At 37.6% G+C, this 26,080-nt stretch overlaps 1 protein-coding gene across 6 annotated transcripts in view; it reads right to left on the reverse strand.

The window, feature by feature from the left end:
• SHPRH (SNF2 histone linker PHD RING helicase) overlaps positions 1-26,080 on the reverse strand; it is a 164,982-nt gene that overhangs the window by 57,130 nt on the left and 81,772 nt on the right. For 3 of the 6 annotated variants that reach the window (XR_007519553.1, XR_007519552.1, XM_049902998.1), the window contains exons 26-29: positions 24,605-24,697; positions 23,619-23,705; positions 17,066-17,244; positions 12,206-12,286 (exon numbers count right to left, since the gene is read on the reverse strand). Coding sequence is in view for 4 of the 6 variants with exons in the window: in XM_049902998.1 (XP_049758955.1) it covers positions 12,206-12,286; positions 17,066-17,244; positions 23,619-23,705; positions 24,605-24,697 (440 nt within the window). In the remaining 2 variants the exon portion in view is untranslated. Of the gene's footprint in view, positions 1-8,193; positions 11,107-12,205; positions 12,287-17,065; positions 17,245-23,618; positions 23,706-24,604; positions 24,698-26,080 lie in introns of those variants that run through there. The other 3 variants (XM_049903017.1, XM_049902978.1, XM_049903008.1) reach the window with 3 other exon arrangements.

A 26,080-nucleotide genomic window follows, 5' to 3' on the forward strand; every position in this document is an offset into this window, starting at 1 on the left:
ACTTAGAAGACTGCATTCACAGCTCACAGAAGACCAACCTCATGAGGTCTCAGGCCTGAACTGCCCCAGCCCGTCGATGCCAAATTCCTGACCCACAGAAATCATGAGAGATAGAAAATAAACTACTATTATTTATATCCTGGGGTGATTTGTTATTCAGAATTAGATGACTAATATATTGTTCATAACATAATTCAAGCATCTTCTTAGCACTTACTGTGTGACATAGTGTTTGTTATATTGTCAATTGGTTGCATGATTAAGTTCGATAACATCAGTCAGAACAAGATCAGGGGCCGACTGCGGAACAGACCACCGATTGCTCATATGTAAGTTTAAGCTGAAGCTGGAGAAAATTAGAACAAGTCCACAAGAGCCAAAGTATGACCTTCAGTATATTCCACCTGAGTTTACAGACCATCTCAAGAATAGATTTGACTCATTAAACACTAATGACCAAAACTCAAAGGAACTGTAGGATGACATTAAGGACATCATACACGAAGAAAGCAGGAGGTTTCTAAAAAGGCAGGAAAAAAAGAAAAGACCAAAATCGATGTCAGAAGAGACTCTGAAACTTGCTCTTGAATGTCCAGTAACTAAAGCGAATGGAAGAAGTGATTAAGTAAAGAGCCGAACAGAAGATTTAAAAGGGCAGTTTGAAGAGACAAAGTATTATAATGAAATGTGCAAAGACCTGGAGATGGAAAACCAAAAGGGAAGAACATGCTAGGCATTTCTCAAGCTGAAAGAACTGAAGAAAAAATTCAAGCCTCGAGTTGCAATATTGAAGGATTCTACCGGGAAAAAACTAAATAGCGCAGGAAGCATCAAAAGAAGATGGAAGGAATTCACAGTCACTGTACCAAAAAGAATTGGTTAATGTTCAAGCATTTCAGGAGGTAGCATATGATCAAGAACTGATGGTACTGAAGAAAGAAGTCCAAGCTGCACTGAAGGCATTGGTGAAAAAACAAGATTCCGGGAACGGACAGAATACCAACTGAGATGTTTCAACAAACAGATGCAGCTCTGGAAGTGCTCACTTGCCTATACCAGAAATCTGGAAGACGGCTATCTGGTCAACTGAATGGAAGAGATCTACATTTGTGCCCATTCTAAAGGTGATACAACAGAATGTGGAAATTATCAAACGATGTCATTAATATCACACACAAGTAAAATTCTGCTGAAGATCTTTCAAATGCGGCTGCAACAGTATATCGACAGGGAACTGCCAGAAGTTGTTGCTGGATTCAGAAGAGGACGTGGAACCAAGGATATCATTGCTGATGTCAAATGGATCCTGGCTGAAAGCAGAGAATACCATAAAGATGTTTACCTGTGTTTTATTGACTATGCAAAGGCATTCGACTGTGTGGATCATAACAAATTGTGGATAACATTATGAAGAATGGGAATTCCAGAGCACTTAATTGTGCTCATGTGGAACCTGTAGCAGACCAAGAGGCAGCCATTTGAATAGAACGAGGGGATACTTCGTGGTTTAAAGTCAGGAAAGGTGTGCATCAGGGTTGTATCCTTTCACCATACTTATTCAATCTGTATGCTGAGCAAATAATCCGAGAAGCTGGACTATATGAAGAAAAATGGGGCATCAGGATTGGGGGAAGATTCATGAACAACCTGTGACATGGAGATGACAAAACCTGGCTTGCTGAAAGTGAAGAGGATTTGAAGCATTTATTGATGAAGATCAAAGACTAAAGTCTTTAGTATGTATTACACCTTAACATAAAGAAAAAAAAAATCCTCACAACTGGACCAATAAGCAACATCCTGATAAACGGAGAAAAGATTCAAGTTGTCAAATACTTCATTTTACTTGGATCCACAAACAAAATCCATGGAATGCCACAATCAAGAAATCAAAAGATACTTTGCATTGGTTAATCTGATGCAAAAGACCTCTTTCATGTGTTAAAAAGCAAAGATATTACATTGAGGACTAAGGTGCGCCTGACCCAAGCCATGGTGTTTTCAATTGCCTCATACGCATGCAAAAGCTGGACAATGAATAAGAAAGGGTAAAGAATTGAAACCTTTAAAATATAGTGAAAAGAACCGAAGCCTTTGAAATATAGTGTTGGTGAGGAATATTGAATATACTATGGACTGCCAGGAAAACTTGGTGGCGTAGTGGTTAAGAGCCACGGCTACCAACCAAAATGTCAGCAGTTCAAATCCACCACGTGCTCCTTGGAAACCCTATGGGGCAGTTCTATCCTGTCCTCTATGGTTGATATGTGTCAGAATCGACTTAATGGCAATGTTTTTTTTTTTTTGGTACAGACTGCCAGAAGGAACAAATCTGTCTTAGAAGAAGTGCGGCCAGAATGCTCATTGGAAGCAAGGATGTCAAGACTTTGTCTCAGATATTTTGGATATGTTATCAGGAGGGATCAGTCCCTGGAGAAGGACATCGTACTTGGTAAAGCAGAGAGTCAGCAAAAAAAAGGAAGACCCTCAATGAGGTGGGCTGACACAAATGCCACAACAATGGGCTCAACAATTGTGAGCATGGCACAGGACTGGGCTGTATTTCGTTCTGTTGTACGTGGGGTCACTATGAGTGGGAACTGTCTCAACGGCACCTGTTCTGTTGTACGTGGGATAACTGTGAGTGGGAACTGTCTCAACGGCACCTAACAACAGTGTTCAAGTTGTCTGACTCAATACTTTAGTACCAAGAAATGGCTGGTACTGTAATGCTGTATTCCTAGGACATGAAGAACACATTATTTTGAGGTTGCATGTTTTATAGTCATTACTTGAGTTGAAAAAATTTATTAGAATTGAGCTTTAAGAATATCATAAGAGTTAACAAGAGGTTACTAAAGGATAATAGTTACCTTTGTTTCACATCTCAGAAATTTATCATACAAATCAGTTACCATGGGATGAATTCCAATTCATGGCAACCCCCTGTGTGTCAGTGTTAAACTGTGCTCCCTAGTGTTTTGAATGGCTGATTTTATCAAAGTAGATTAGCAGGCCTTCCTTCTGTGCCATCTGTGGGTGAGCACATTAACCTTTTGCATTACTCAGGGCCTCCTTAGTCATTCCAGTCCCGTAGTAATCTATCCAGTGATTGTCAATTACAGCCAGCAATTCCAGTTGTTACATTTTAACTGTGGCTGCCCGCTAATATTGAGATGCATAGGTCCTGAATACAATGTTCTATACAATGTGTGACTTATATTTTGAAGATCATATGTCTCACTTTAATCTACAACACTCTGTCAAAGCTTTTGAATGCTGATTGAAAAAAAAAAACCTACATGCTTTACTAAAATAAAAAAAAATCTTCATACAATACACATACCATACAATTCAATGGTTTTTAGTATATTCACAGAGTTGTGCAAACATTACTACAATCTAAGTTTATAATATTTTTATTATCCCAAAGAGAAACTTCATGCCTATTGACAGTCACTTCATATTTCCCAACCTAGGCAACCACTATTCTTTGCTGATTCTGGACATTTCATCTAAGTGGAATCATACAATATATAGTCTTTTGTGTCTGGCTTCTCTCACTTAGCAAAATGTTCATCTATATCGCAGCATGTATCGGTACTTCTTTCCTTTTTATGGCTGAATATTTCACTGTATGGATATACATTTTGTTTGCTGTTGTTAGGTGCTATCGAGTCGGTTCCAACTCATAGTGACCCTATGTACAAGAGAATGAAACAATGCCCGGTCCTGCGCTATCCTCATGATCCTTGTTATGCTTGAGCCCGTTGTTGTAGCCACTGAGGGTCTTCCTCTCTTTTTAAAAAAATCTCTTTATTATTTGATGGACATTTGGATTGTTGCCATCTCTGGAAATACTATTCACTCCCACTTATGAATAATGCTTTTATGAACATTTGTGTACATGTTTTTACGTGAACAGATGTTTTCATTTCTCTTGGTTATACATCTTTTTTTTTATACATCTAGGAGTGGAGTTGCTTGGTCATATGGTAACTCTATGTCTAACAATTTGAGGAACTGCCAAAATACTCATGTCAAGTCTTTGTGTGAATTTTTTTTTTTTTTTAACTAAATACTTGAGTGAAATAGCTAGCAGGTGTCTATTTAAGATTTTAAGAAACTGATCATTTTTCAAAGTGGCTGTACTGTTTTACATTTCCACCAGTAAGTAAGGGATGGTGGCTTTAATTTTCTAATCCTCGCCAACACTTGCTGTTGTTTCCCTTTTTGATAATAGCCATCCTACTGGGTGTAAAGTGGTATTTTATTGTGGTTTTGATGAGTCGGAATCAACTTGATGGGAGTGGGTTTGGCTTTGGGAGGAATGACCAATGGAATTGAACATCTTTTCATGCCCTTATTGGCCATTTGTGTACCTCGTTTAGAGAACTGTCTATTCAAATCAATTGCCCATTTTTTAATTGGATTATTTTGTTTTTCTTCTATTGAATTGTAGGAGTGCTTTATGTATTTACAAGTCCTTTATCAGATATGTGAATTGCAAATATTTTCTCACATTATGTGGGCTGTCTTTTCACTTCTTTTTTTATGGCATCATTTTCAGTACAAAAGGTTTTAATTTTGATGTAGTCCAACTTACCTATTTTTTTCTTGTCACTTATGTACTTGGTGTCCTAAGAAACTATTGGTTAATCCAAGGTCACAGAGATTTACTCCTGTTACATTCTAAGAAGTTTATAGTTTTAACTCTCACATTTAGGTTTATGGTTCATTTTAGTTAATTTTTGTGTATGGTGTACAGAAGGTGTCCAAATTTATGCTTTTGCATGTGGCTACCCAGTTGTCCGAACACCATTTGTTGAAAAGATTATTCTTTCTCCATTGAATTGTCTTGGCACTCTCATCAAAAATCAATTGACCATATTTAGGTTTATTTCTGGATCTGAACTCTTATTCCTTTGAACAGTATGTCCATCCTTATGCCAGTAACACAGTGTCTTGATTACTGCATTTGTGTACCAACTGAATTCTGAAACGTTGCAGCTGTTTAATTTGGTGAAATTAAATTTTGCCAAAATTTAATTTCTGTTCTGGAACAAGATATTAGGCTTTGAGTTACTGGGCTGGGGTGGGTGGGTGGGGAGGAGTCGGGTGGAGGGAGGATAAGTGAGTTTCCCATTTTATGAAGGCTTTTGGTGGTTAGTTTTGATAAAATCTCTCCAGAGAATTACATATGGGAACCATCCCAGTACTACTGTTTCTACTTGACAGAGGAGACAGGCAGAAGGGAAAGATTAAGGATTTCTCTTCAAACCTTCTTTGTGTTTAATTAGTACTTACCTGGCTTGCTAGAGGCAAACAATTGGACTTTATATGCCTATATTTGAAGTTGAAATAAAAAACACTCATTTTACTAATAATTTGGGTTGTCATGGACTCCTCAAATTTTACTGCAGTAAGGCCTGGTGGCACCACGGTTAAGTGCTTGGCTGCTCACCAAAAGGTTGGTGGTTTGAACTCACCCAGTGGCTCCATGGGAGAAAGACCTAGTGATCTGCTTCTGTGGAGATTACAGCCTAGGAAACCCTAAGGGGCAGTTCTACTGTCACATGGGGTCACTGTGAGTTGGAATTGACTTGACAACTAACAACACGCCCATCTGAACACAAAAATTTATGGTACTTTTCTCTCGTTGCTTTATTTGTGCTTTAGCTTCGCTAGTCATTGACTACATTTTGCACATAACCCGAGTGAATAAGACAAAAATAAACATTCTAGTCTCTCATCTTTTAGCCTGCAGTTACCTTTCCTAGGAGAAGTGATGAACATATCCCTAGAATTCATATTATAGAAATTAAAATGAAATAGTCTTTCCTTATTTATGCTTTGCTGCCTCCAAATCTAAACCTTTCAGGAAGGAAGGAAGGCCAGACCATCTACTTTTGAAAATCAGCCAGTGAAAACATGATGGATCACAACCAGTTTGATTTGCAATAAATCACAGGGTTAGTGCAGAGCTGGGCAGCGTTTAGTTCTGCTGTGCACGGCGTTGCCATGAGTCAGGGGCTGACGCGACAGCAGCTAACAACAGTTTACTCAGTAAAAATCTCTACCAGAATGTTAGAAAGGCCAGAGTCATTACTGAGAAAGCTTCCTAATGCTTCGCTGAATGCACAGAGAAAAACTAGATAGAAATGATCACCCCTCAAAAACAAATCACTGTATACATTAGATGTCTGCTAAAGTGAGTCACTGTTAAGACCTTAAGAAGACAGGAGTGCTATGTAAAGTGTTTATTTGTGCCATGTCACGCCAGTGGCCAAACCTCTGATCAGCTGAACGTGGGAGCAGAGTAGAAAAGGCCACCTGTAGAATACAAGCAAGGAGCCCTGGTGGCACAACCGTTAAGCCCTCGGCTGCTAACCCATAGATTGGGGGTTCAAACTCACCCAGTAGCTCTGTGGGAGAAAGATCTGGCAATCTGCTTTTGTAAAGATTACAGCCTAGAAAACCCTACAGGGCAGTTCTACTCTGTTACATGGGGTCATTATGAGTTGAAAATCAACTCGATGGTACCCAACAACAAAAACAAAAAATACAAGCAGAAACCTGATTATCAAATACGACTTTAAAAAGTGAAAAGCACTGATGAAGTTTTAAGTAAACAGAACATTCTATGTGGATGCTTTAATAGTTTAATAGCTAAATCATTTTTAGAAACATTCTGATGCAATAAAGCAAGAGCAGATTCTAAAATACATTCCCTTTTAAAACACAGATTTGCATTTACCAAGGAAGACGTCAGTCTGTGAAGTTCGAAGGAAAATATATTCAATATTATCAACAGGTAATAATGTTCTCATCCAAGTTAATGGAAATTTTTAGGCAGGGTCTAGAAACAGAACTGGATTAGCACTGGTTTGACTATAGAAAGCCAGGAGAACAGAAAGGGTATGCAGGGGCCTTACAGGTTTAAGTACAAAATTAGCGATGTAGTAAATATACACTAAATGGTCTTGAAAGAAAATAAACCTAGGTAATTTCAGCAGATGTACTCTAAATAAATTACTGATAAAGTGAGAAGAAACTAAATTTCTAAGGAAATTTGGGGACAAATGTTTTCTCCTTAAGGCACTGGAAGGGATATACGCTAATGATGAGAACTGTCGCGGCATACAAGTAACAGGTCTGGAACGGTTCCATGTACTGAAAGTGTATCCTTGGACATTTTCCTCTAATAGGTGTTATAAGGGGTGCAGAATATTAACAACAGGTTTACTGGAGAGACAAAGATAACGATGGGGTTTGGAGAGGAAGACCTTTGAGAAAAGGCTGAAGGGATGGATTATTTGATAGGCAGAAAAGGAGAAAGTTACCGGACAACTTATTAACAGTAGTCACCGGTACAAAGGATCATCATTATACAGATAATGGAGATTATTTAAATTTATTTCCATTTTGCAGAGAAAAAAGTACAAGCGACAGCAGAAGGATTTGGTTTCATATAACAAAAAACATCTTAAGACTAACTACTATTCAACAATGGAAGAGGATACCAAGTCATGGTGTGGGATCTCCACTCTTCAAATATAAGACATGCATGCCCTGAATGGCTGCCTGAAGGTGGGAAGAGACAGGAGACAGCAACTTTGGTCCATGCCAAGTTCACTGATTCAGTTCTTAATGCTACTTTTTGGACTTGATACTACCTGTTCTATAACTTGGAAACCCTGGTAGGGTAGTGTAGTGGTTAAGAGCTATGACCCCTAACTAAAAGGTCGGCTGTTCAAATCCACCAGGCGCTCCTTCGAAGCCCTATGGGGCAGTTCTACTCCGTCCTATAGGGTCGCTATGAGTTGGAATTGACTCGACAGCAATGGGGTTTTTTTTGGTTCTGCAACTCAGAGATAACACCACACCCCTACTGTGACACTTGAGTTCCCCTTAGGGTTACCAATTACTCTCATAGCCTTTAGCTGAAGGAAGGCTTGCAGGCGGCTCATATTCAATCCTTACATATGACACGCATTCATGTGAGTATCACTGCAATAGAGGTACGTGGAGATTCCAGAAAACAGAGAAATACTGTGCTAACTGATTCTACTGTGAAGAAATATTATTGAAGATTAGATTTATCAGAGTAGGCAGGGTTAAAAATGCATTGCTTGTACTGTGCTGTTTCGATGACATTTCATTTTTATATTGTTATATCTATCAGTTAAAAATTACAAATGGCATATTATTGTGGAGTTTTGTTTAGCTAAATTCTAGAAGAGTTGAAAGATAGCTTTTATTCAGTTTAACTAAGCTTGAGGTCATTTAGTACAGATGATTTCTGTATTTCTGAAAGGCTGTCTTGTAGTTTTATAACCATAAGAAACTCAAGCACATGAAATCTTGGGAGAACTACTAAAAGAGGGCAGAAGAAGATTTAGAAGACATCATTTCTTCCTTTGTTCATCTGTAAGGGTAGCCTGAGTTGATGATTAATCTTGCACTGCTAAATGCAATTCCTAAATATTCTGACCATTAGGTTTGATAATTATTTGTAATTATATGTTGAATGATCATGTTAAGAATTTTTAGTTGGTTGTTATTAAAGTGATCTGAAAGGGGTCAATCCCTAAACGAAACACATGGATCTTTTGGGTGACCACATACAAAGACAAAAGTTAAAGCTCCAATAAATATAGTAAAGCTAAATGGGTTTGGAGTCAGATATACGTATTTTACGTTCTATATAAATAATCTTTTCAGTCCTATTAAGCTTATCTGTCATTTAACAGAGAATGGTTCCCAGGTCCAAACACACTGAAGCTCTTCTAAGGGCTGGGGCTATCTCTTTTCATTTTTCCTGACTGGTTGATTAGTACAGCATGCATTTATGTTAGTGAGCAACTATTTATAAGAATGGTAGTATTTCTGATAATCTAAAATGATGGGGAAGGAAACAAAATAGTCCTTTGTTTGTAGCCAAGAAGCTGTGAGGATTAGATCTGTCTTTGTTTTGACAATTGTTTGGAGGAAATGTCACAACTGTATTGAAGAAATAACAGATGTAATAAAATAAAGGATTCTGTAGTATAAGCAATTTTAACATCTTCTGTTGAGACACAATAAGAGAAAGCCATATGTTCTATGGCTCAGAAATTAAATAAACCCCCAAATTTCAATTTCCACTAAAATATTTATTTAATTGATATCTTACAGAAATAAATAAGAGCAGTTTTTCCTCTAATACAGGTAAGTATGTTTATATTTTCTTTTTTTAATAAAAATTCAAGCATATCAAATAGTTTTCCCTAAAATTTTAGTTTAGAAAGGAATATTAGGAAACAAAACATAAAAAATGCTTAAATCATCTCATCGTTAAATTACAACCATGGGCCTTCTTAATCATAACATATGATTTAGTAAAGCAACATTAGATTTGGAGTCAGGGGACCTGGGCTCCACTGTTTACTTGAAAGTTTCTCACTACTTCTGAACCTTAGTTTCTTTATCTGTAAAAGAGGAATGATACTAATTGTATCAACTTCACAGGACTTTGGGAAAAATTAAACACGTAAATGTACAGGAAAGCTCTTTATAATATGTAAAGAGCTACAAAAATAATAGTTATGTTCAATTTCATATAAAAGAACGAATGCATATCTCCCTTCAACTGAAGAATAAGCACCAAAAACAAGTGTGTGTTTTCTTCAGCTGAATTATGTCCCCCTATTTTTTTTTTTTTTTTTTAATAAACCTAGAATAAGAAAATGCACCTTTACTAAGCACCAAAAGCTTTCAGACAAATATGATCCAGGGCATATTTCTATTACAGTTTTCTGGGCAGCTAAGTAGAAGCTAATGAGTCCTGAGAGTCAATTAAAACTCTGAAGGCTCAAAGAAAACAACAACAAAAAGGACATTTGGATCACATTAAATGGCTAAGATATAACGAGCTGCTCTTTATTTAGTGATTTCAAAGTCCATTAATTCTTCATAGAAGAAGAAACACTCTGTTATTATCACCTGCAATTATTTGCTTATGTGACCATGACATTCTCTTGTTCTAAAGATCAAATACTAGTCCCTAAGGGAAGTACACCTGGAATAAAATAAACCCTATCATAAATTTAAATACAAGTGGTTAAAAAGTATAGTTACACATGAACATGGGAAAGGAAAAGAATCCAAGACACCAGTATAATAATAATAAAAAACCCTGCCATATTTCCATGTTATAATGACAAGACCATAAATCATAAAAATTTGCATTATTTACAGATATATCAATCTCATAACATGTCAAAAACTTAACAATAAGAAAAATTAAAAGTAGAGATAGTTTAGATAATTTTAAGGTGAAATTACACTTAAAATGCCAACACACTTAAAAATGCTATTTAGAATTAACGGCTTACACTGGTATCACTTAACATAGAATGAAAATATGAAAAGTTTCCAACATTTTGATTTTTAGTTGTAAGATACAGAGAAAAGAAATACTTGCCTAACATGACGTTACTGTTAGGAGTTGTATTACTGTGAAGTTACTATTCATGGAGTTATAGTCTAAACCTACTCAAATAACTAAGAGTTAATATAATTCACCATCTACTTCAAACATACAAGATGTTGGTGAATTATGTTCTGAAGACAGTGAAGGCCCTTCCTAAAATGGGCCTATATACCAGGACATAGAAAACTAGATTAGTTTACTTTCTTTTTCTGACTCTTTATAAGACGGATCTTATCAAACGAAAGGTACACATTACCTCTCTTCATTCCCTTACCTCATCAGATATAGGTATTCTCTGGAACAAAAATAAACGTCTTATCAGAAGTGAAAAATTAAAAACCTTGAAGATCTTTTGGAAACTATATATTGAAAAAGACTCAAGAACTACTAGGACACTGTATAATCAGAAAGAGAAAAAAAATCATGACAGTGTTTATTGACATCTACTGGAATTTTTTTTTTTAATGTATAACTTTGCTCTACAAGCTGTGAAAGTTTATGAATATACTGGCATCTGGATTGACTCAAGTGTACTTCACTCAACGTCTTCGGCTTCTTTGGTAAACAGGTCTGCCAGATCAGCCACAGTCAACACGGAGGCCTCTGAGCGCTTCGCTGACGAGCTTGTGTGACTGCAGGGTTTTCCAAGTGCCCAGCGTCAGAAAGAAACCCCCAGGAATAAATTAATATGTTTGTAGTAATGTAAGTCTGGACACTTTTTTGTTCCTAAGCTTTTGTAACTAGACCACAAGACATTCCCAGAAGAAAGGAGGTGGTAAGACCATTATTACATTTTACCAACATTAGTGAACACTTCTATACGTTATTTGCAGGCCTGGTCATAACTTTTTTTTTCTGCATTATTAATAAAACAGAGAAAGAAAACTCCTGCCAACTGCTATTAACGCTCTCACTTTATAAGAAATTTTCAACGGATCTTCAAAATCACTGAGGTCTGTTACATATGTAAATAACAACAAAGCCTTCATATTTGAAGCAAAAAGCTCACGTGGTAGCCTCTTTCCTTCTACCAGTGGAAGAAAACACTTTCAGGTTGTTTTCTGCTATGCAAAGTACCTCTGTGGAAACAATCCTTCCGAAGGCAATAATGTCTTTCTTGGGTATTTTCTAACCCTACTGAGTCACAAGGATATAGTGAGGCATTGGTTTATGTTTTTAAAAAGACTTTAAAGAAACAATATAAAAAATTAATACTAATACTAATATCATAAATAGTAGGATTAACATACATACCATGATTCCAAAGTAAAGTTTGTTAAACTACTACTGTTCTGGTCTATTTCTGTTCTGTCTTTGGAATTAGGACCCAAATTACCAGTCTAGTTTTAAGGCCTGATCTTCCTCTTTGCATGTAACTAACGAGCAATGCATGAAACAGAAATCCAAGTTTTGTTTTCGCACATAACGGCCTAAGACTTTCAGGTTGGGCATACAGACATACTTCATTTAAAAAGTAATCCAGTGGCACAAAGACATGTAAGATAGTTTAAATACACTAATTAAGTCAAATTTACCATGTCCAGAGCATTAACTGGGAAACAAGAATTAAATTGAATAGGTAAAATGTTCATACCTTGCTTTTAAAAGGTATTTGCGCTTTTATCTTGTGACTGACCAAGTAGTCATTTAAGTGAAGACATTCCAAATACATACACATCCTCACATAAACAGGAAAACTTTTTCCACCTACTTAAGGTAAATGGCACCTACCTCCTCTCAGCAGTTTTCAGCATTGCTTGCATTCTTTCTTCTATTGTTGCTTTAATTAAGAATCTGTGTACAATAGTAGGTCTAGAAGGCACATAACAATTAGAAGTTTACAAACATCTTCAAACAAATTACAGACTTCACATATTATATGCTAGACTCATCAGTCAATTTGTGCCCACTCGTGGCAGGTATTAATCCAGGTGCTGGTTCGGTCACTATAACAAAGAACGTGATCTCAGTGAACTAATGTTTTAATGAGGGAGACAGACCACAAACACATGCACAAATAAGACGGTTTTGGGTTCAGATGAGTACCCTGAGGTGAGTGGAGACATGAATGATGGAAATGAGGTTGCTAAGAAAAGGGGAAAGAAGTGAGAAAAGCATTCAAGCAGAAGAAACAGCAAATGAGTGCAATGCCTGTGGGAATAGAACACGTTTGAGACAAGCTTAAAATGTCCAAGGGACAGAAAGAAGACTAGAGTGGCAGAGGCACATAGTAAGAGGGGAAGAGGGTGACATCCGATTGGAGAGGTTGGCAGGGGCCAGGTCTTGTGGGGTCTCGTAAGACATGGCCAGGAATTTGGATTTTAACGCGGTTATCACAGGAAGCCATCAGTGGGCTTTGCGCATGACTTGATTTTGAATTTAGAAATCCCTTTGGCTACTGTGTGGATGGAAACAAACAAAAAGGCTCTCTTGGTCTGACTCTTTCTTTTCTCTGTTCCTCTCTGCAGCAAAATTCCTCAAAAAATAGCTGTCCATATCAGCTATACAAAAACAGCAGTATGTTATAGTTAAAATCATGGACTGTGAGCCCAAATGTCTGTTTGAAACATGCCACCACTTTTTACAAGGTGTGTGACCTGGGACAAGTTACTTAACCTCTCTTTGTTATGTAAGTGTCTGTTAATAAATAAACATATACATAAAATCCCATTCTCTCTCACACTCCAATCAGGCCATCGCCTCTACTATGCCACAGAAACTGGTTTTGAACTCCATGCTGCTAAACCTAATGATCAATTCTCAGTATTTATCTTACTTGACGTTTAAACGGTACATGACACATTTGATCATATCCTCCTCCTTGAGTCAGTTTCTTTACTTGGCTTCTAGGACACCCCTCTCTTATGGTTTTCTTAATTCACTCCTTGATTTTTACTTGTTGTCTTTGCCGGTTCCTTCTCTTCTCCCAAGCCTTTCAACTCTGATGAGCTCTACAGTTTAGTCCTTGGTCCACTTCTCTATCTACACTTACCCCCTAGGCAATCTCATTCAGTCTCACGACGTTAAAATACTGTTATATGCTGTTGACTTCCAAATGCATATCTCTAGGCCAGACTTTCCTCCTGAACTCTAGATTTCTTTATCCAACTGTTGTTGTTAGCTGCTGATGAACTCATTCCAACCTCATATCAACCCTACGTATAACAGAACAACACACTACCCGGTCCTGCACCATCATCACAATCATTATTATGCTTGAGCCCATTGTTGGAACCACTGTGTCAATCCATCTTGTTGAGGATCTTCCTCTTTTTTGCTGACTCTCTACTTTACCAAGCATGATGTCCTTCTCCAAGGACTGGTCCCTCCTGATAACATGTCCAAAGGATGTGAGACAAAGTCTTACCATCCTTGCTTCTAAGGAGCATTCGTCTTCTAAGACACACTTCTTTGTCTTCTGGCAGTCCATGGTATATTCAATATTCTTCATCAACACTATAATTCAAAGGTGTCAATTCTTCTTCGGTCTTCCTTATACACTGTCCAGCTTTCAGATGTATATGAGGCGAGTGAAAACACCATGGTATGGATCAGGTGCACCTTAGTCCTCAAAGTAACATCTTTGTTTTTCAACACTTTAAAGAGGTCTTTTGCAGAAAATTTGTCCAATGCAATATGATTTCTTGACTGCTGCTTCTTTGAGTGTTGAGAGTGGATCCAAGTTTATCCAACTACAAAATAGAAATCTCTCTGTGGATGTCTAATAAATATCTCAAACTTGTATCTGAATTGAACTTCTGTTCTTCCTTTGCCAATCTCCACCATGTAGTCTTCTGCATCTCTGCTGATGGGTACTTTATTCTTATTTCTCCAGGTCAAAAATCATGGTGTTATCTTTAACTCTGTCATACCCTGTGACCAGTCTGTCCACAAATACTATTGCCTCTATCTTCAAAATATATCCAGAACCTGACCACTTCCCACCATTTCCACTGCTGCCACTGTAGTCTAGACCACCTTCAACTTTCCCCTGCGTTACTGCAATATCCTCCTAACCCGTACCTCTGCTTCTACTCTGTTGCTCCCATCCCCAGCCTCCAACACAGCACTTAGAAGAATTCTTTCAAAACTTAAGTTACATCACATCACTCCTCTGCTCACATGGCTCCCTATCTCACACAGAGAAAAACAAGGTCCTCAGAGTGGCCTCCTAAACAAACAAACAAAAAACCAAAACCCGCTGCTGTGGAGTCGGTTCCAACTCACAGCGATCCTATAGGACAGAGTAGAACTGCCCCATAAGGTTTCCAAGGCTGTGATCTTTATGCAAGCAGGCTGTCACAGCTTTCTTCCTCAAACTGGCTGGTGGGTTTGAACTGCTGACCTTTTGGTTAGCAGTTGAGTGCTTAACCACTGCAATCCCAGGGCTCCTTAACCTCTTAGGCCCTCTATAATCTGGTTCCCTTAAGCTTTCTGACTTCATGTCCTATTCTTCTCCCCTTTGCTCACTCTACATTATCAACTCTGACCTCCTTGCCACTCCTTAAACATACCAGGCAAACTCCTAACTGCCAGCCTTTGTACTAGGTGCTTGAACATTCTTCTCCAAGATATCTGCATGACTAGTTTTCTCATCTCTTTTAAGTCTTTGCTCAAATATTACTTTCTCAATAAGGCCTTCCTTCCTGTCCCCTTGTACTCTTAATTCTCCTCACTCTGATCAATTTTTCTAGCTCATACCATACTATATATTCAATATGTTTTTACTGTTTACGATTTGCCCCTCTACCAACCTTTTACAACTAGAATGTAAACTCCATGAGGGCATCTCAAGCCTAGGACAGTGCCCTGGCACACAGGTGCTCCTATAAAAATGTATTGAATGAGGTATGTGGTACTGATGCAGATAGATGGACGAATTTGGTAACAGAAAGATGAGGGGCTTCTAATCTGACTGTATCTATTTTCCCTGTATGAGGCAAGATCATCAGCCAAGAGTGGGGAGGAGGATAGGGAAGACCTAAGACAGTCTCTGCAGAAAGCAGAAAAACCTATTTACTAGGGAAGTGTAGGACTGTCCGGTAGTGCTAAATGGCTTTTTAAGATTTGTAGTCATAAATCTGAGATGAGTCCAGTCTATGCTTCAAAGAAACACTGGTAGGACAAGAAGTCAATGTTTTTTTTTAAAAAAAAACAAAAAACAAGTATGGCAAAACTGCATTTTAAAGGACACCTGGTAGTACTTGAGAACAAGCATGCATTTATTACGTTGTTATTTTGCCGTATTTTGTGAAGGATTTGTTTGATGAACATGTCTCTGTCCTGCTTAAAATTAACTCTTCATTGGCTCTCCCAGCTACTTCTTACAGAGTAGTCCAAAACTCAGAGTGTGGCATATAAGGCATTCACCTCCTGCCACTCCTCTTCTCACACTTTATACTCCAGCAATTCCAAACTTCTTATAGAATGAAGAAATACTTGCTTATCACCTCTGTGTTTTTTGCATGTGCAGCTCCTCTCTGGCTATGACAGCACCTTTCCTACCCAACTTTGAAATCATCATTCCATCAAGACTCAATTTAATGAAGTCTTCCCTAACTCTCTCGGGCACAAGTGATCACTCCCTCTTTTCTGTTACCACAGTAACTGTATTATTGTATTTTGACAATACAATAATACCTCACTGCAGTATTTTAAGTCATCTGTCTCCTGTACTATATCGTAACTTCCTTGCTGGATGAGTTTTATGTCTCAATTTGGATCTTCAGTATTTAGCATAGTGCTTGACAGTCAGTACTCAATAAATATTTATTTAATGAATGCTTAGTATGGCAGCATTTTTAAAAAATATTCAAGCAGTTTAACCTCCAGGAGGTAATATATCTAGGAGGCCTTATCAAGGATAATCTTCAACACTCTGATATTTGTGTGAAGGTAGTAAAAAACCAAAAAACCAAACCCAGTGCCGTCAAGCCGATTCCAACCCATAGTGGCCCTATAGGACAGAGTAGAACTGCCCCGTAGAGTTTCCAAGGAGCGCCTGTTGGATTCAACTGCCGACCCTTTAGTTAGCAGTCGTAGCACTTAACCACTATGCTGGCAGGGTTTCCGTGAAGGTAATATACACCACAAAATATTCACTGTTAGATTTCCTTTGAGCCCTAGACTAAATCTAGTTATCTCTTTAGAGCTGACCTATGACCTAAGGGTAAGAACTTAAAAAGGCATAAGGTATGCCTTCTTTCAATCATAGGGTACTCTAGACAAAAATAAATTCTTATTAAAGTCATGATGGATGCCTTTAATTATGTAACTATCTTAAGTATTTCTAACAAAATTTATTTGATGATGCAATCAGGATAGTTTCAGAAGGAGGGAAGACTCTTTGGTGAAGCAATTAGGGTAGTTTTGATGGAAGGAAGATAAAATTCTGGGAGAATTTTGGGGTTTGCTGCCTGGAGAAAGGAGGGCTGAAAATCTCAACTTACCTTTTTGCCATATTCTTAAAACATTTAATAAATAAGGAAGTAATTAAAATTGAATAGGCTATGATAAACATAATTAGAAGAATCTGACTTGGCATCTTAGAAACTTGAAATAAATATGACTGGTGCTAATTTCAGTTCTTACTTTGTTTGTCCGATTCGATGTACCCTCCCTATGGCTTGAAGCTCATGGGCAGGGTTCAATATGGGTTCCACCAAAAGAACATGAGTTGCTTCAATGATAGTTAGTCCATTAGAACCTGTGTGCAGGGGCAGCAGCAAAATATTGATTTCGGGATCATGTTTAAATGCTGACAGGTTCTCCTAAAAAAGAAAGGCAGATTTTAATTTTAGCTGGATCAATTAAAAATAAGAGCAGTAGGTTTTAGCTCACTTTAAAGATGCTTAGTGGTATCTAGATCATTGTGAAAAACAATAAGAAAATTAAACGTAAAATTATCAATTTTAGAAAATGTAAACATGCTGCTCGACTTTAATTGTAAGGAAAAGTATCACATAAGCTCTCTTGTTCTTTAAAATATATAGTGGAATCACAAAGTAATGCATATGATATATGTAAATTAAATTACACGGGCTTAAACACACACATCCAAAAAGAAGAAAGGGCCAAAATCAAAGAATTAACCCTACAATTCGAACAAATACAGAACAGCAAAAGAAACCCTCGGGTGCCAGAAGAAAGCAAATAATAAAAATTAAAGCAGAATTAAATGAAATACAGCATGAAAAACAACTGAAAGAGTTAAGAGGACCAAATTCTGTTTTTTGAAAAGATCAGTAAAACTGATAAGCCATCGGCCAAACTGACAACAGAAACAGAAGAGAAAGCAAATAACTCAAATAAGAAATGACATGGGTAATACCACAGCAGACCAACTGAAATTAAAAAAGAATCATAACAGAAATGAAAACTGTATTCTAACAAATTTGAAAACCTAGAGGAAATAGACAAATTTCTAGAAACACATTACCTACCTAAACTAACACAAACAGAAGTAAAACAACCAAGTATACCTATAACAAAAGAACAGATTGAAAAGGTAATTAAAAAACTCCCAACAAAAAAAATCCCTGGCCCTGACGGCTTCACTGGAGAATTCTACCAACCTTTCATAGAAGAACTGACACCACTACTACTAAAAGTACTTCAGAGCATAGAAAAGAACGGAATACTCCCAAATTCATTCTATGAAGCCAGCATAACCCTGATAACAAAACCAGGTAAAGACACAACAAAAAAAGAAAACTATAGACCAATATCCCTCATGAACTTAGATGCAAAAATCCTCAACCAAATTCTAGCCAATAGAATTCAACAACATAAAAAAAAAAAAAAAACTCCCCATGACCAAGTGGGATTCATACCATCTGGTATGAAGGTATGCAGAGGATGGCTCAACGTTACATGGTTCAACATTAGAAAAAGAAATAAAGCACATCCAAATTGGTAAGGAAGAAGTAAAAGTATCTCTATTTGCAGATGATATGATCTTATACAAAGAAAACCCTAAAGAATCCTCAAGAAAACTACTGGAACTAATAGAAGATTTCAGCAAAATATTAGGATACAAGATAAGCATACAAAAATCAGCTGGATTCCTCTACACTAAAAAATAGAACATCAAAGAGGAAATCACTAAATCAGTACTATTTACAATAGCCCCCCCAAAAATAAAATACTTAGGAATAAATCTAACCAGACATAAAATACCAAAAGAAAGAAAACTACAAGACACTAGTGCAAAAAACCAAGACACCTACATAAATGGAAAAACATACCTTGCTCATGGATAGGAAGACTCAACATTGTGAAAGTCTATTCTACCAAAAGCCATCTATACATATAACACACTTCCGATCCAAATTCCAATGTCATATTTTAAGGGGATAGAGAAAAAAATCACCAACTTCATATGGAAAGGAAAGAGGCCCCGGATAAGTAAAGCATTACTGAAGAAGAAGAACAAAGTGGGAGGCCTCGCACTACCGGATTTTAGAACCTATTATGCTGCCACAGTAGTCAGAACAGCCTGGTACTGGTACAAAAACAGATACATAGACCAATGGAACAGAATTGAGAATTCAGACATAAACTCATTCACCTATGAGCAGCTGATATTTCACAAAGGCTCAAAGTCTGTTAACTGGGGGAAAAGATATTCTCTTAAACAAACAGTGCTGGAATAACTGGATATCCATCTGCAAAAAAATGCAACAAGACCCATACCTCATGCCATGCACAAAAACTAACTCAAAACGGATCAAAGATCTAAATATAAAATCTGTAACAATAAACATCAAGGAAGAAAAAATAGGGACAATGCTAGGAGCCCTAATACATGGCATAAACAGAATACAAAACATAACTAACAATGCACAAATACCAGAAGAGAAACTAGATAACTGGGAGCGCCTAAAAATCAAATATTTATGCTCACCCAAAGACTTCACCAAAAGAGTAAAAAAGACAACCTACAAATTGAGAAAAAAATTTCGGCTACAACGAATCTGATCAGCGTCTAATTTGGAAGATACTGCAAAAGCTCAACAACAAAAAGACAAATAACCCCAATTAAAAATTGGGCAAAGGATATGAACAGGAACTTCACCAAAGAAGACATTTAGGGAATTAACAGATACATGAGGAAATACTCCTGATCATTAGCCATTAAAGAAATGCAAATCAAAAATACAATGCGATACCATCTCGCCCCAAAAAGGCTGGCATTAATCCAAAAAACAAAATAATAAATGTTGGAGAGGCTGTGAAGAGACTGGAACACTTCCACACTGCTGGTGGGAATACAAAATGGTACAACCACTTTGGAAATCGATTTGGCACTTCCTTAAAAAGCTAGAAACAGAAGTACCATATGATCCAGCAATCCCACTCCTTGGAATATATCCTAGAGAAATAAGGTCCCTCACACAAATAGATATATGCACACCCATGTTCACAATAGCAAAAAGATGGAAACAACTTAAGTGTCCATCAACAGATGAATGGATAAACAAATTATGGTATATTCACACAATGGAATACTACACAACGATAAAGAAAAATGATGAATCAGTGAAACACCCATAACATGGAGGAAATCTGTAAGGCATTATGCTGAGTGAAATTAGTCAGCTGCGAAAGGACAAATATTGTATAAGACCACTATTAAAAGAACTCCAGAAAAGGTTTAAACATAGAAGAAAACATTCTTTGATGGTTATGAGGGTGGGGAGGGAGGAAGAGAGGTATTCACTAATTAGATAGTAGACAGGAGTTATTTTAGGTGAAGGGAAGGGCAACATACAATACAGGGAAGTCAGCACAACTGGACTAATCCAAAAGCTAAGAAGCTTCCTAAATACAACCAAATACTTCGAGGGACAGAGTAACAGGGGCAGGGGTCTGGTGACCATGGTTTCAGGGGACATCTAGGTCAACTGGCAAAACTAAGTTTATTAAGAAAACGTTCTGCATGCCACTTTGGAGAGTGGTGTCTGGGGTCTTAAAAGCTAGCAAGCAGCCACCTAAGATGCATCAATAGGTCTCAACCCACCTGGGGAAAAGGCGAACAAAGAGCACCAAAGACAAAAGGAAAATATGAGCCCAAGAGAAAGAAAGGGTCACATAAACCAGAGACTCCATCAGCTTGGGACTGGAAGAACTAGATGGTATCTGACTACCACCAATGACTGCCCTGACAGGGAGTTCAACAGAGAATCCCTGATGGACCAGGAGAAAAGTGGGATGCAGACCTCAAATTCTCTTAGAAAGACCAGACTTAATAGTCTTAGATTGGAGGGACCCAAGAGGTCATGGCCCCCAAACTCTCTGTTAGCCCAAAACTAAAACCATTCCTGAAGCCAACTCTTCAGACAAAGATTAGACTGGACTATAAGAGAGAACATCATACATGAAGAAAGCAAGAGGTCATTGAAAAGACAGGAAAGAAAGAAAAGGCCAAGATGGATGTCAGAGGAGACTCTGAAACTTGCTCTCAAATGTTGAGCAGCTAAAGCAAAAAGAATTGATGAAGTAAAACAACTGAACAGAAGATTTCAAAGGGCAGCTCAAGAAGACAAAGTAAAGTATTATAATGACATGTACCAAGAGCTGGAGGTGGAAAACCAAAAGGGAAGAACATGCTTAGCGTTTCTCAAGCTGAAAGAACTGGAGAAAAAATTCAAGCCTCAAGTTCCAATAGTAAAGGATTCTATGGGGAAAATATTAAACAACGCAGGAAGCATCAAAAGAAGATGGAAGGAATACACAGAGTCATCATACCAAAAAGAATTAATCGATGTTCAACCATTTCAAGAGGTGCCATATGATCAGGAACCAATGGTACTGAAGGAAGAAGTCCAAGCTGCTCTGAAGGCATTGGTGAAAAACAAGGCTCCAGGAACTGATGGAACATCAATTGAGATGTTTCAACAAATGGATGCAGCGCTGGAGGTGCTCACTCGTCTATGCCAAGAAATATGGAAGACAGCTTCCTGGCCAACTGACTGGGAGAGATCCATATTTATGTCTACTCCCAAAAAAGGCGATCCAACCGAATGTGGAAATTAGAGAACAATATCATTAATATCACACGCAAGCAAAATTTTGCTGAAGATCATTCAAAAACAGCTGCAGCAGTATATCGACAGGGAACTGCCAGAAATTCAGGTCGGTTTCAGAAGAGGACATGGAACCAGGGGTATCATTGCTGATGTCAGATAAATCCTGGCTGAAAGCACAGAATACCAGAAGGATGTTTACCTGTGTTTTATTGACTACGCAAAGGCATTCGACTGTGTGGATCATAACAAATTATGGATAACATTGCAAAGAACGGGAATTCCAGAACACTTAATTGTGCTCGTGAGGAACCTCTACATAGATCAAGAGGCAGTTGTTTGGACAGAACAAGGGGATACTGAGTGGTTTAAAGTCAGGAAAGGTGTGCGTCAGGGTTGTATTCTTTCACTATGCCTATTCAATCTGTATGCTGAGCAAATAATATGAGAAACTGGACTATATGAAGAAGAATGGGGCATCAGGTTTGGAGGAAGACTCATTAACAACCTGCGTTATGCAGATGACACAACCTTGCTTGCTGAAAGTGAAGAGGACTTGAACCACTTACTAATGAAGATCAAAGACCACAGCCTTCAGTATGGATTGCACCTCAACATAAAGAAAACAAAAATCCTCACAACTGGACCAGTGAACAACATCATGATAAACAGAGAAAAGACTGAAGTTGTCAAGGGTTTCATTTTACATGGATCCACAATCAGCAGCCATGGAAGCAGCAGTCAGGAAATCAAAAGACACGTTGCACTGGGTAAATCTGCTGCAAAGGACCTCTTTAAAGTGTTGAAGAGCAAAGATGTCATCTTGAAGGCTAAGGTGCGCCTGACCCAAGCCATGGTATTTTCAATCACATCATATGCATGTGAAAGCTGGACAATGAATAAGGAAGACTGAAGAAAAACTGATGCCTTTCAATTGTGGTGTTGGAGAAGAATATTGAATATACCATGGACTGCCAAAAGAACGTACAAATCTGCCTTAGAAGAAGTACAACCAGAATGCTCCTTAGAAGCAAGTACGGCGAGACTGCGTTTTACATACTTTGGGCATGTTGTCAGGAGGGATCAGTCCTTGAAAAAGACATCATGCCTGGCAGAGTACGTGGTCAGTGGAAAAGAGGAAGACCCTGGATTGACATAGTGGGTGCCACAATGAGCTTAAGCATAATGACGATTGTTAAGGACAGCTCAGGACCGGGCAGTGCTTCATTCTGTTGTGCATAAGGTTGCTATGAGTTGGAACTGACTCGACGGGACCTAACAACAACAACAACATAACACAGAAAATGATAACTGGTGAGGATTGTGCTTCTTAGCTCAAGTAGACACATTAGGCTATGTGGGTATCTCCTGTCTGGAGGCGAGATGAGAAGGCAGAGGAGGACAGGAACTGGTTGAATGGACACAGAACACATAGGGTCAAGAGAAGGAGTGTGCTGCCACACTGTAGGGAGAGCAACTAGGGTCATATAACAATGTGCGTATAAGTTTTTGTAAGAGAAACTGACATGAAGTGTAAACTTTCACTTAAAAGCACAATAAAAAAAATGGAAAAAAATTATATGGGCTTAGAGGAAAAAGATAACGAGAAATAATGTGCTAGAGTGAGTGCAAGATAAGAGACACAAATCTTCTAAACTCTCAGTTGGTCTTCTTTTCTTTGTGCTTGTTGAGTGTGCACCAGTCACTGCGCTGAGTGTGATGGGAAGACAATTTTGACTTTATGCAGTTTCACCTGATGCGCTATATTTAGAACCTAATCCCTAAGGAGCATAAGGCCTTTGGTCCATTCAAGAAGTATAGCATAGACAATCTTTTCCTATATTCAAGAAAAGGGCCTCAAACCAAAAGATCTTAAAAAAGATGAAAAGAAGGTAAGAATCTAGGGTTGCTGTAGATATAACTGAATAGAAAAGAACTACAGTTCCTCTACTTTGCTTTTAAAAGTTAATTTCATAATTCATCAATTAAGAACTAAAACCCTGTTTACATGGTTTATATGACAAAAGGCAAAAAAACAGAGGTAAGCTAGTTAACAATAGGTTCAATGTGCAACTGAATCTACTCCAAATAACACAAGAAAAATCTTCTTGATATACCTGAAATGTCTTAACGCGGCTGATTTGTGCAAATTCCATGTTGTTGTCGGTGAGGGCTTTTGAAATTATATCCAATACATCTTGCCACTAGAACACATAAAACAATAAGAAAAACAATATTTACACATAGCTTTCAAAAAGAGGATTTGAAAAGGGACTAAATCAAAATAACTTTTGTACTTTAGGATTACATGAAACAAACACAAAACCCTCAAATCTAGTACTATCAATATTATGTACCTCTACCTTGAAAGAGTAGTGGTATTGTCCTCCCCCGCCCCCGCAACAAATGACAGCTTACACTTAAAGGCGGGAAGTATCTTTAAGAACTCAATTATGATAGACATAAATAATAGAACATAAAAAACTGAGTACTTAATGGGTGTGGTTACTTGTCTTTCAAAAATGAAAACAAGAATTTTGACTTACTACTTTATTCACTAGATTACTTGAATTTTCTTTTTCTGAACCAAATTTATTTGTGAAATGAGACTTTCAAGGTTACAGATTCCACTGTCTAAAATATAAATAAGAAACCCTTTGCCTCAGAGTTGACTGCCTCCTAGCGACCCTATAGGACAGAGTAGAACTGCCCCATAGGGTTTCCAAGGCTATAACTTTTATGGAAGCGGACTGCCTCTTTTTCCTGGGGAGCGGCTGGTGGGTTTGAACCAACAACGTTTTGGTTAGCAGCTGAGCGCTTTACCCACTGCAACACCAAGGCTCCCCCCCAAACATCCCTAAATAAAATATAAAAACATGAAATGCATCTATAGAAATTACCTTATGAAGTATCATCAAATTTCTCTAAAAATAATTCTATCTTATAGACATGAAAAATAATTTAATAGGTAAAAATTACTGTTGAGTAGTTCTAAATCTCAGCTATATTATGGCAAACACGAAAAATAAGTTCTTTCATATAAACTGATTAGAGACAGAGAACTGGTATAAGTTAACACAGAGGACGAAAATGTGGATTATACCGTTGAGAAAACGAGAGCTTTTGCCCCTGGATCTCTAAGCTGGATTCTCATCAGAGTTCTGACCACAGCTTCCACTTTTGTAGAATGGCTGCCCTTTGAACACAAAGAAGAAAACTCATCACTACAAATAAAATCTAGTCAAAAACGGTAAGGGAAAACAAAGCAAAATATTATCAAAAGGATATGCTCATTGAAACAAATTATCAGGTGCATGTGTTTACTCTTTCCTATTTTGTTTGTTGGAATACTCCTTTAGTCTCAATTTGGAGAAGTCACGGAATTTACACACAGAATCACCAGAAAGTCATACAGCGATATGAGCCGACATTACGTTTAGTGAAGTGGCTATATCTTGTAGCTACAAAATGTTACCTTAGATGAGCAGAATTTTTATTCAAAAACATCCTTCACTTAGTCTCACTCATTTCAGACATTATGGTGCTAGGAATGTTAAGAACACAATGAACCAAAACTTCAGTGTAAGCAAACAATGAAGGATCCAGCCAATGAAGAGTCCTTTCTCTCAATGGTATTACAAAGAACGATGACAGAGGTAAAAATGATGTCCATTGGGCAATGAGGCTGACTTATACAAAGCTAAACACTTAAAGAGTGCTTTTTGCATCTTCCAAAACCATTTCTATCATAAGGATATGCAAATGAGGAAATGATAAGAAACTGAGAAATGAGGAAAACACAACAAGTGTTTCTGTAGACCTCACTGAAAGCCGTCCTCTTGGAATGTTCTGGGAGATGATGTGGGATAGAGATTAAGAGCATGCATTTTGAGTGAGATAGATCGATGTTCAAATCCCAGTTCTGCAACTCACTAGTTACATGGGTTCTAACTGTTCTAAATCTTATTATTATAATTTTTAACCTTGCTAAGACTTGCTTCCTCACCTATCAAACAGAGATGACCATTAAATCTATTTCAAAAGGTTGTTGTGAGGATTAAATAACAAAAGGCGTTATGTGCATTTAGCCCAGTACCCTGCAAACTGTAAACACTCAAACTTTTATCTTTCTGAGACACTGAACTGAACACTATAATGGCCTACATTATACCACAAGGAGGGCGGATCGAACCCAAAGGAAACAAAGATACTTCACAGCAGCATTCCCCTCTCCCCACGCCACCAAAATGCTTTTCCATGAAGAGACACTAGAAGGTAAAAACATAAACCAAACAAGGAAGAAAGCTATACTAATTTATGCTATCAAGATAGAGTTACAATGTAACAGTTTTAAAATACTCATACTAAAATGCTGACTCTGTGTTTCTTTTTCTAGATATACAGACTTCCAATTATACTTGAAGATTAAAAAGATGTATCATAAAGGACCCATTTCAGTCTAAAAATTTTCTCAACAGCAAAGAGAACATAGGAAATTAGCATAAAACTCAGGATTTAGGAGTTTCGATGGAAACATCCACGCTCTTTACTGGGTTTTCATTTTGAAAGCAATATACAC

Source organism: Elephas maximus, chromosome 1 (genome assembly GCF_024166365.1).
Source record: "Elephas maximus indicus isolate mEleMax1 chromosome 1, mEleMax1 primary haplotype, whole genome shotgun sequence".
In the NCBI taxonomy this organism is placed as follows: domain Eukaryota; kingdom Metazoa; phylum Chordata; class Mammalia; order Proboscidea; family Elephantidae; genus Elephas; species Elephas maximus.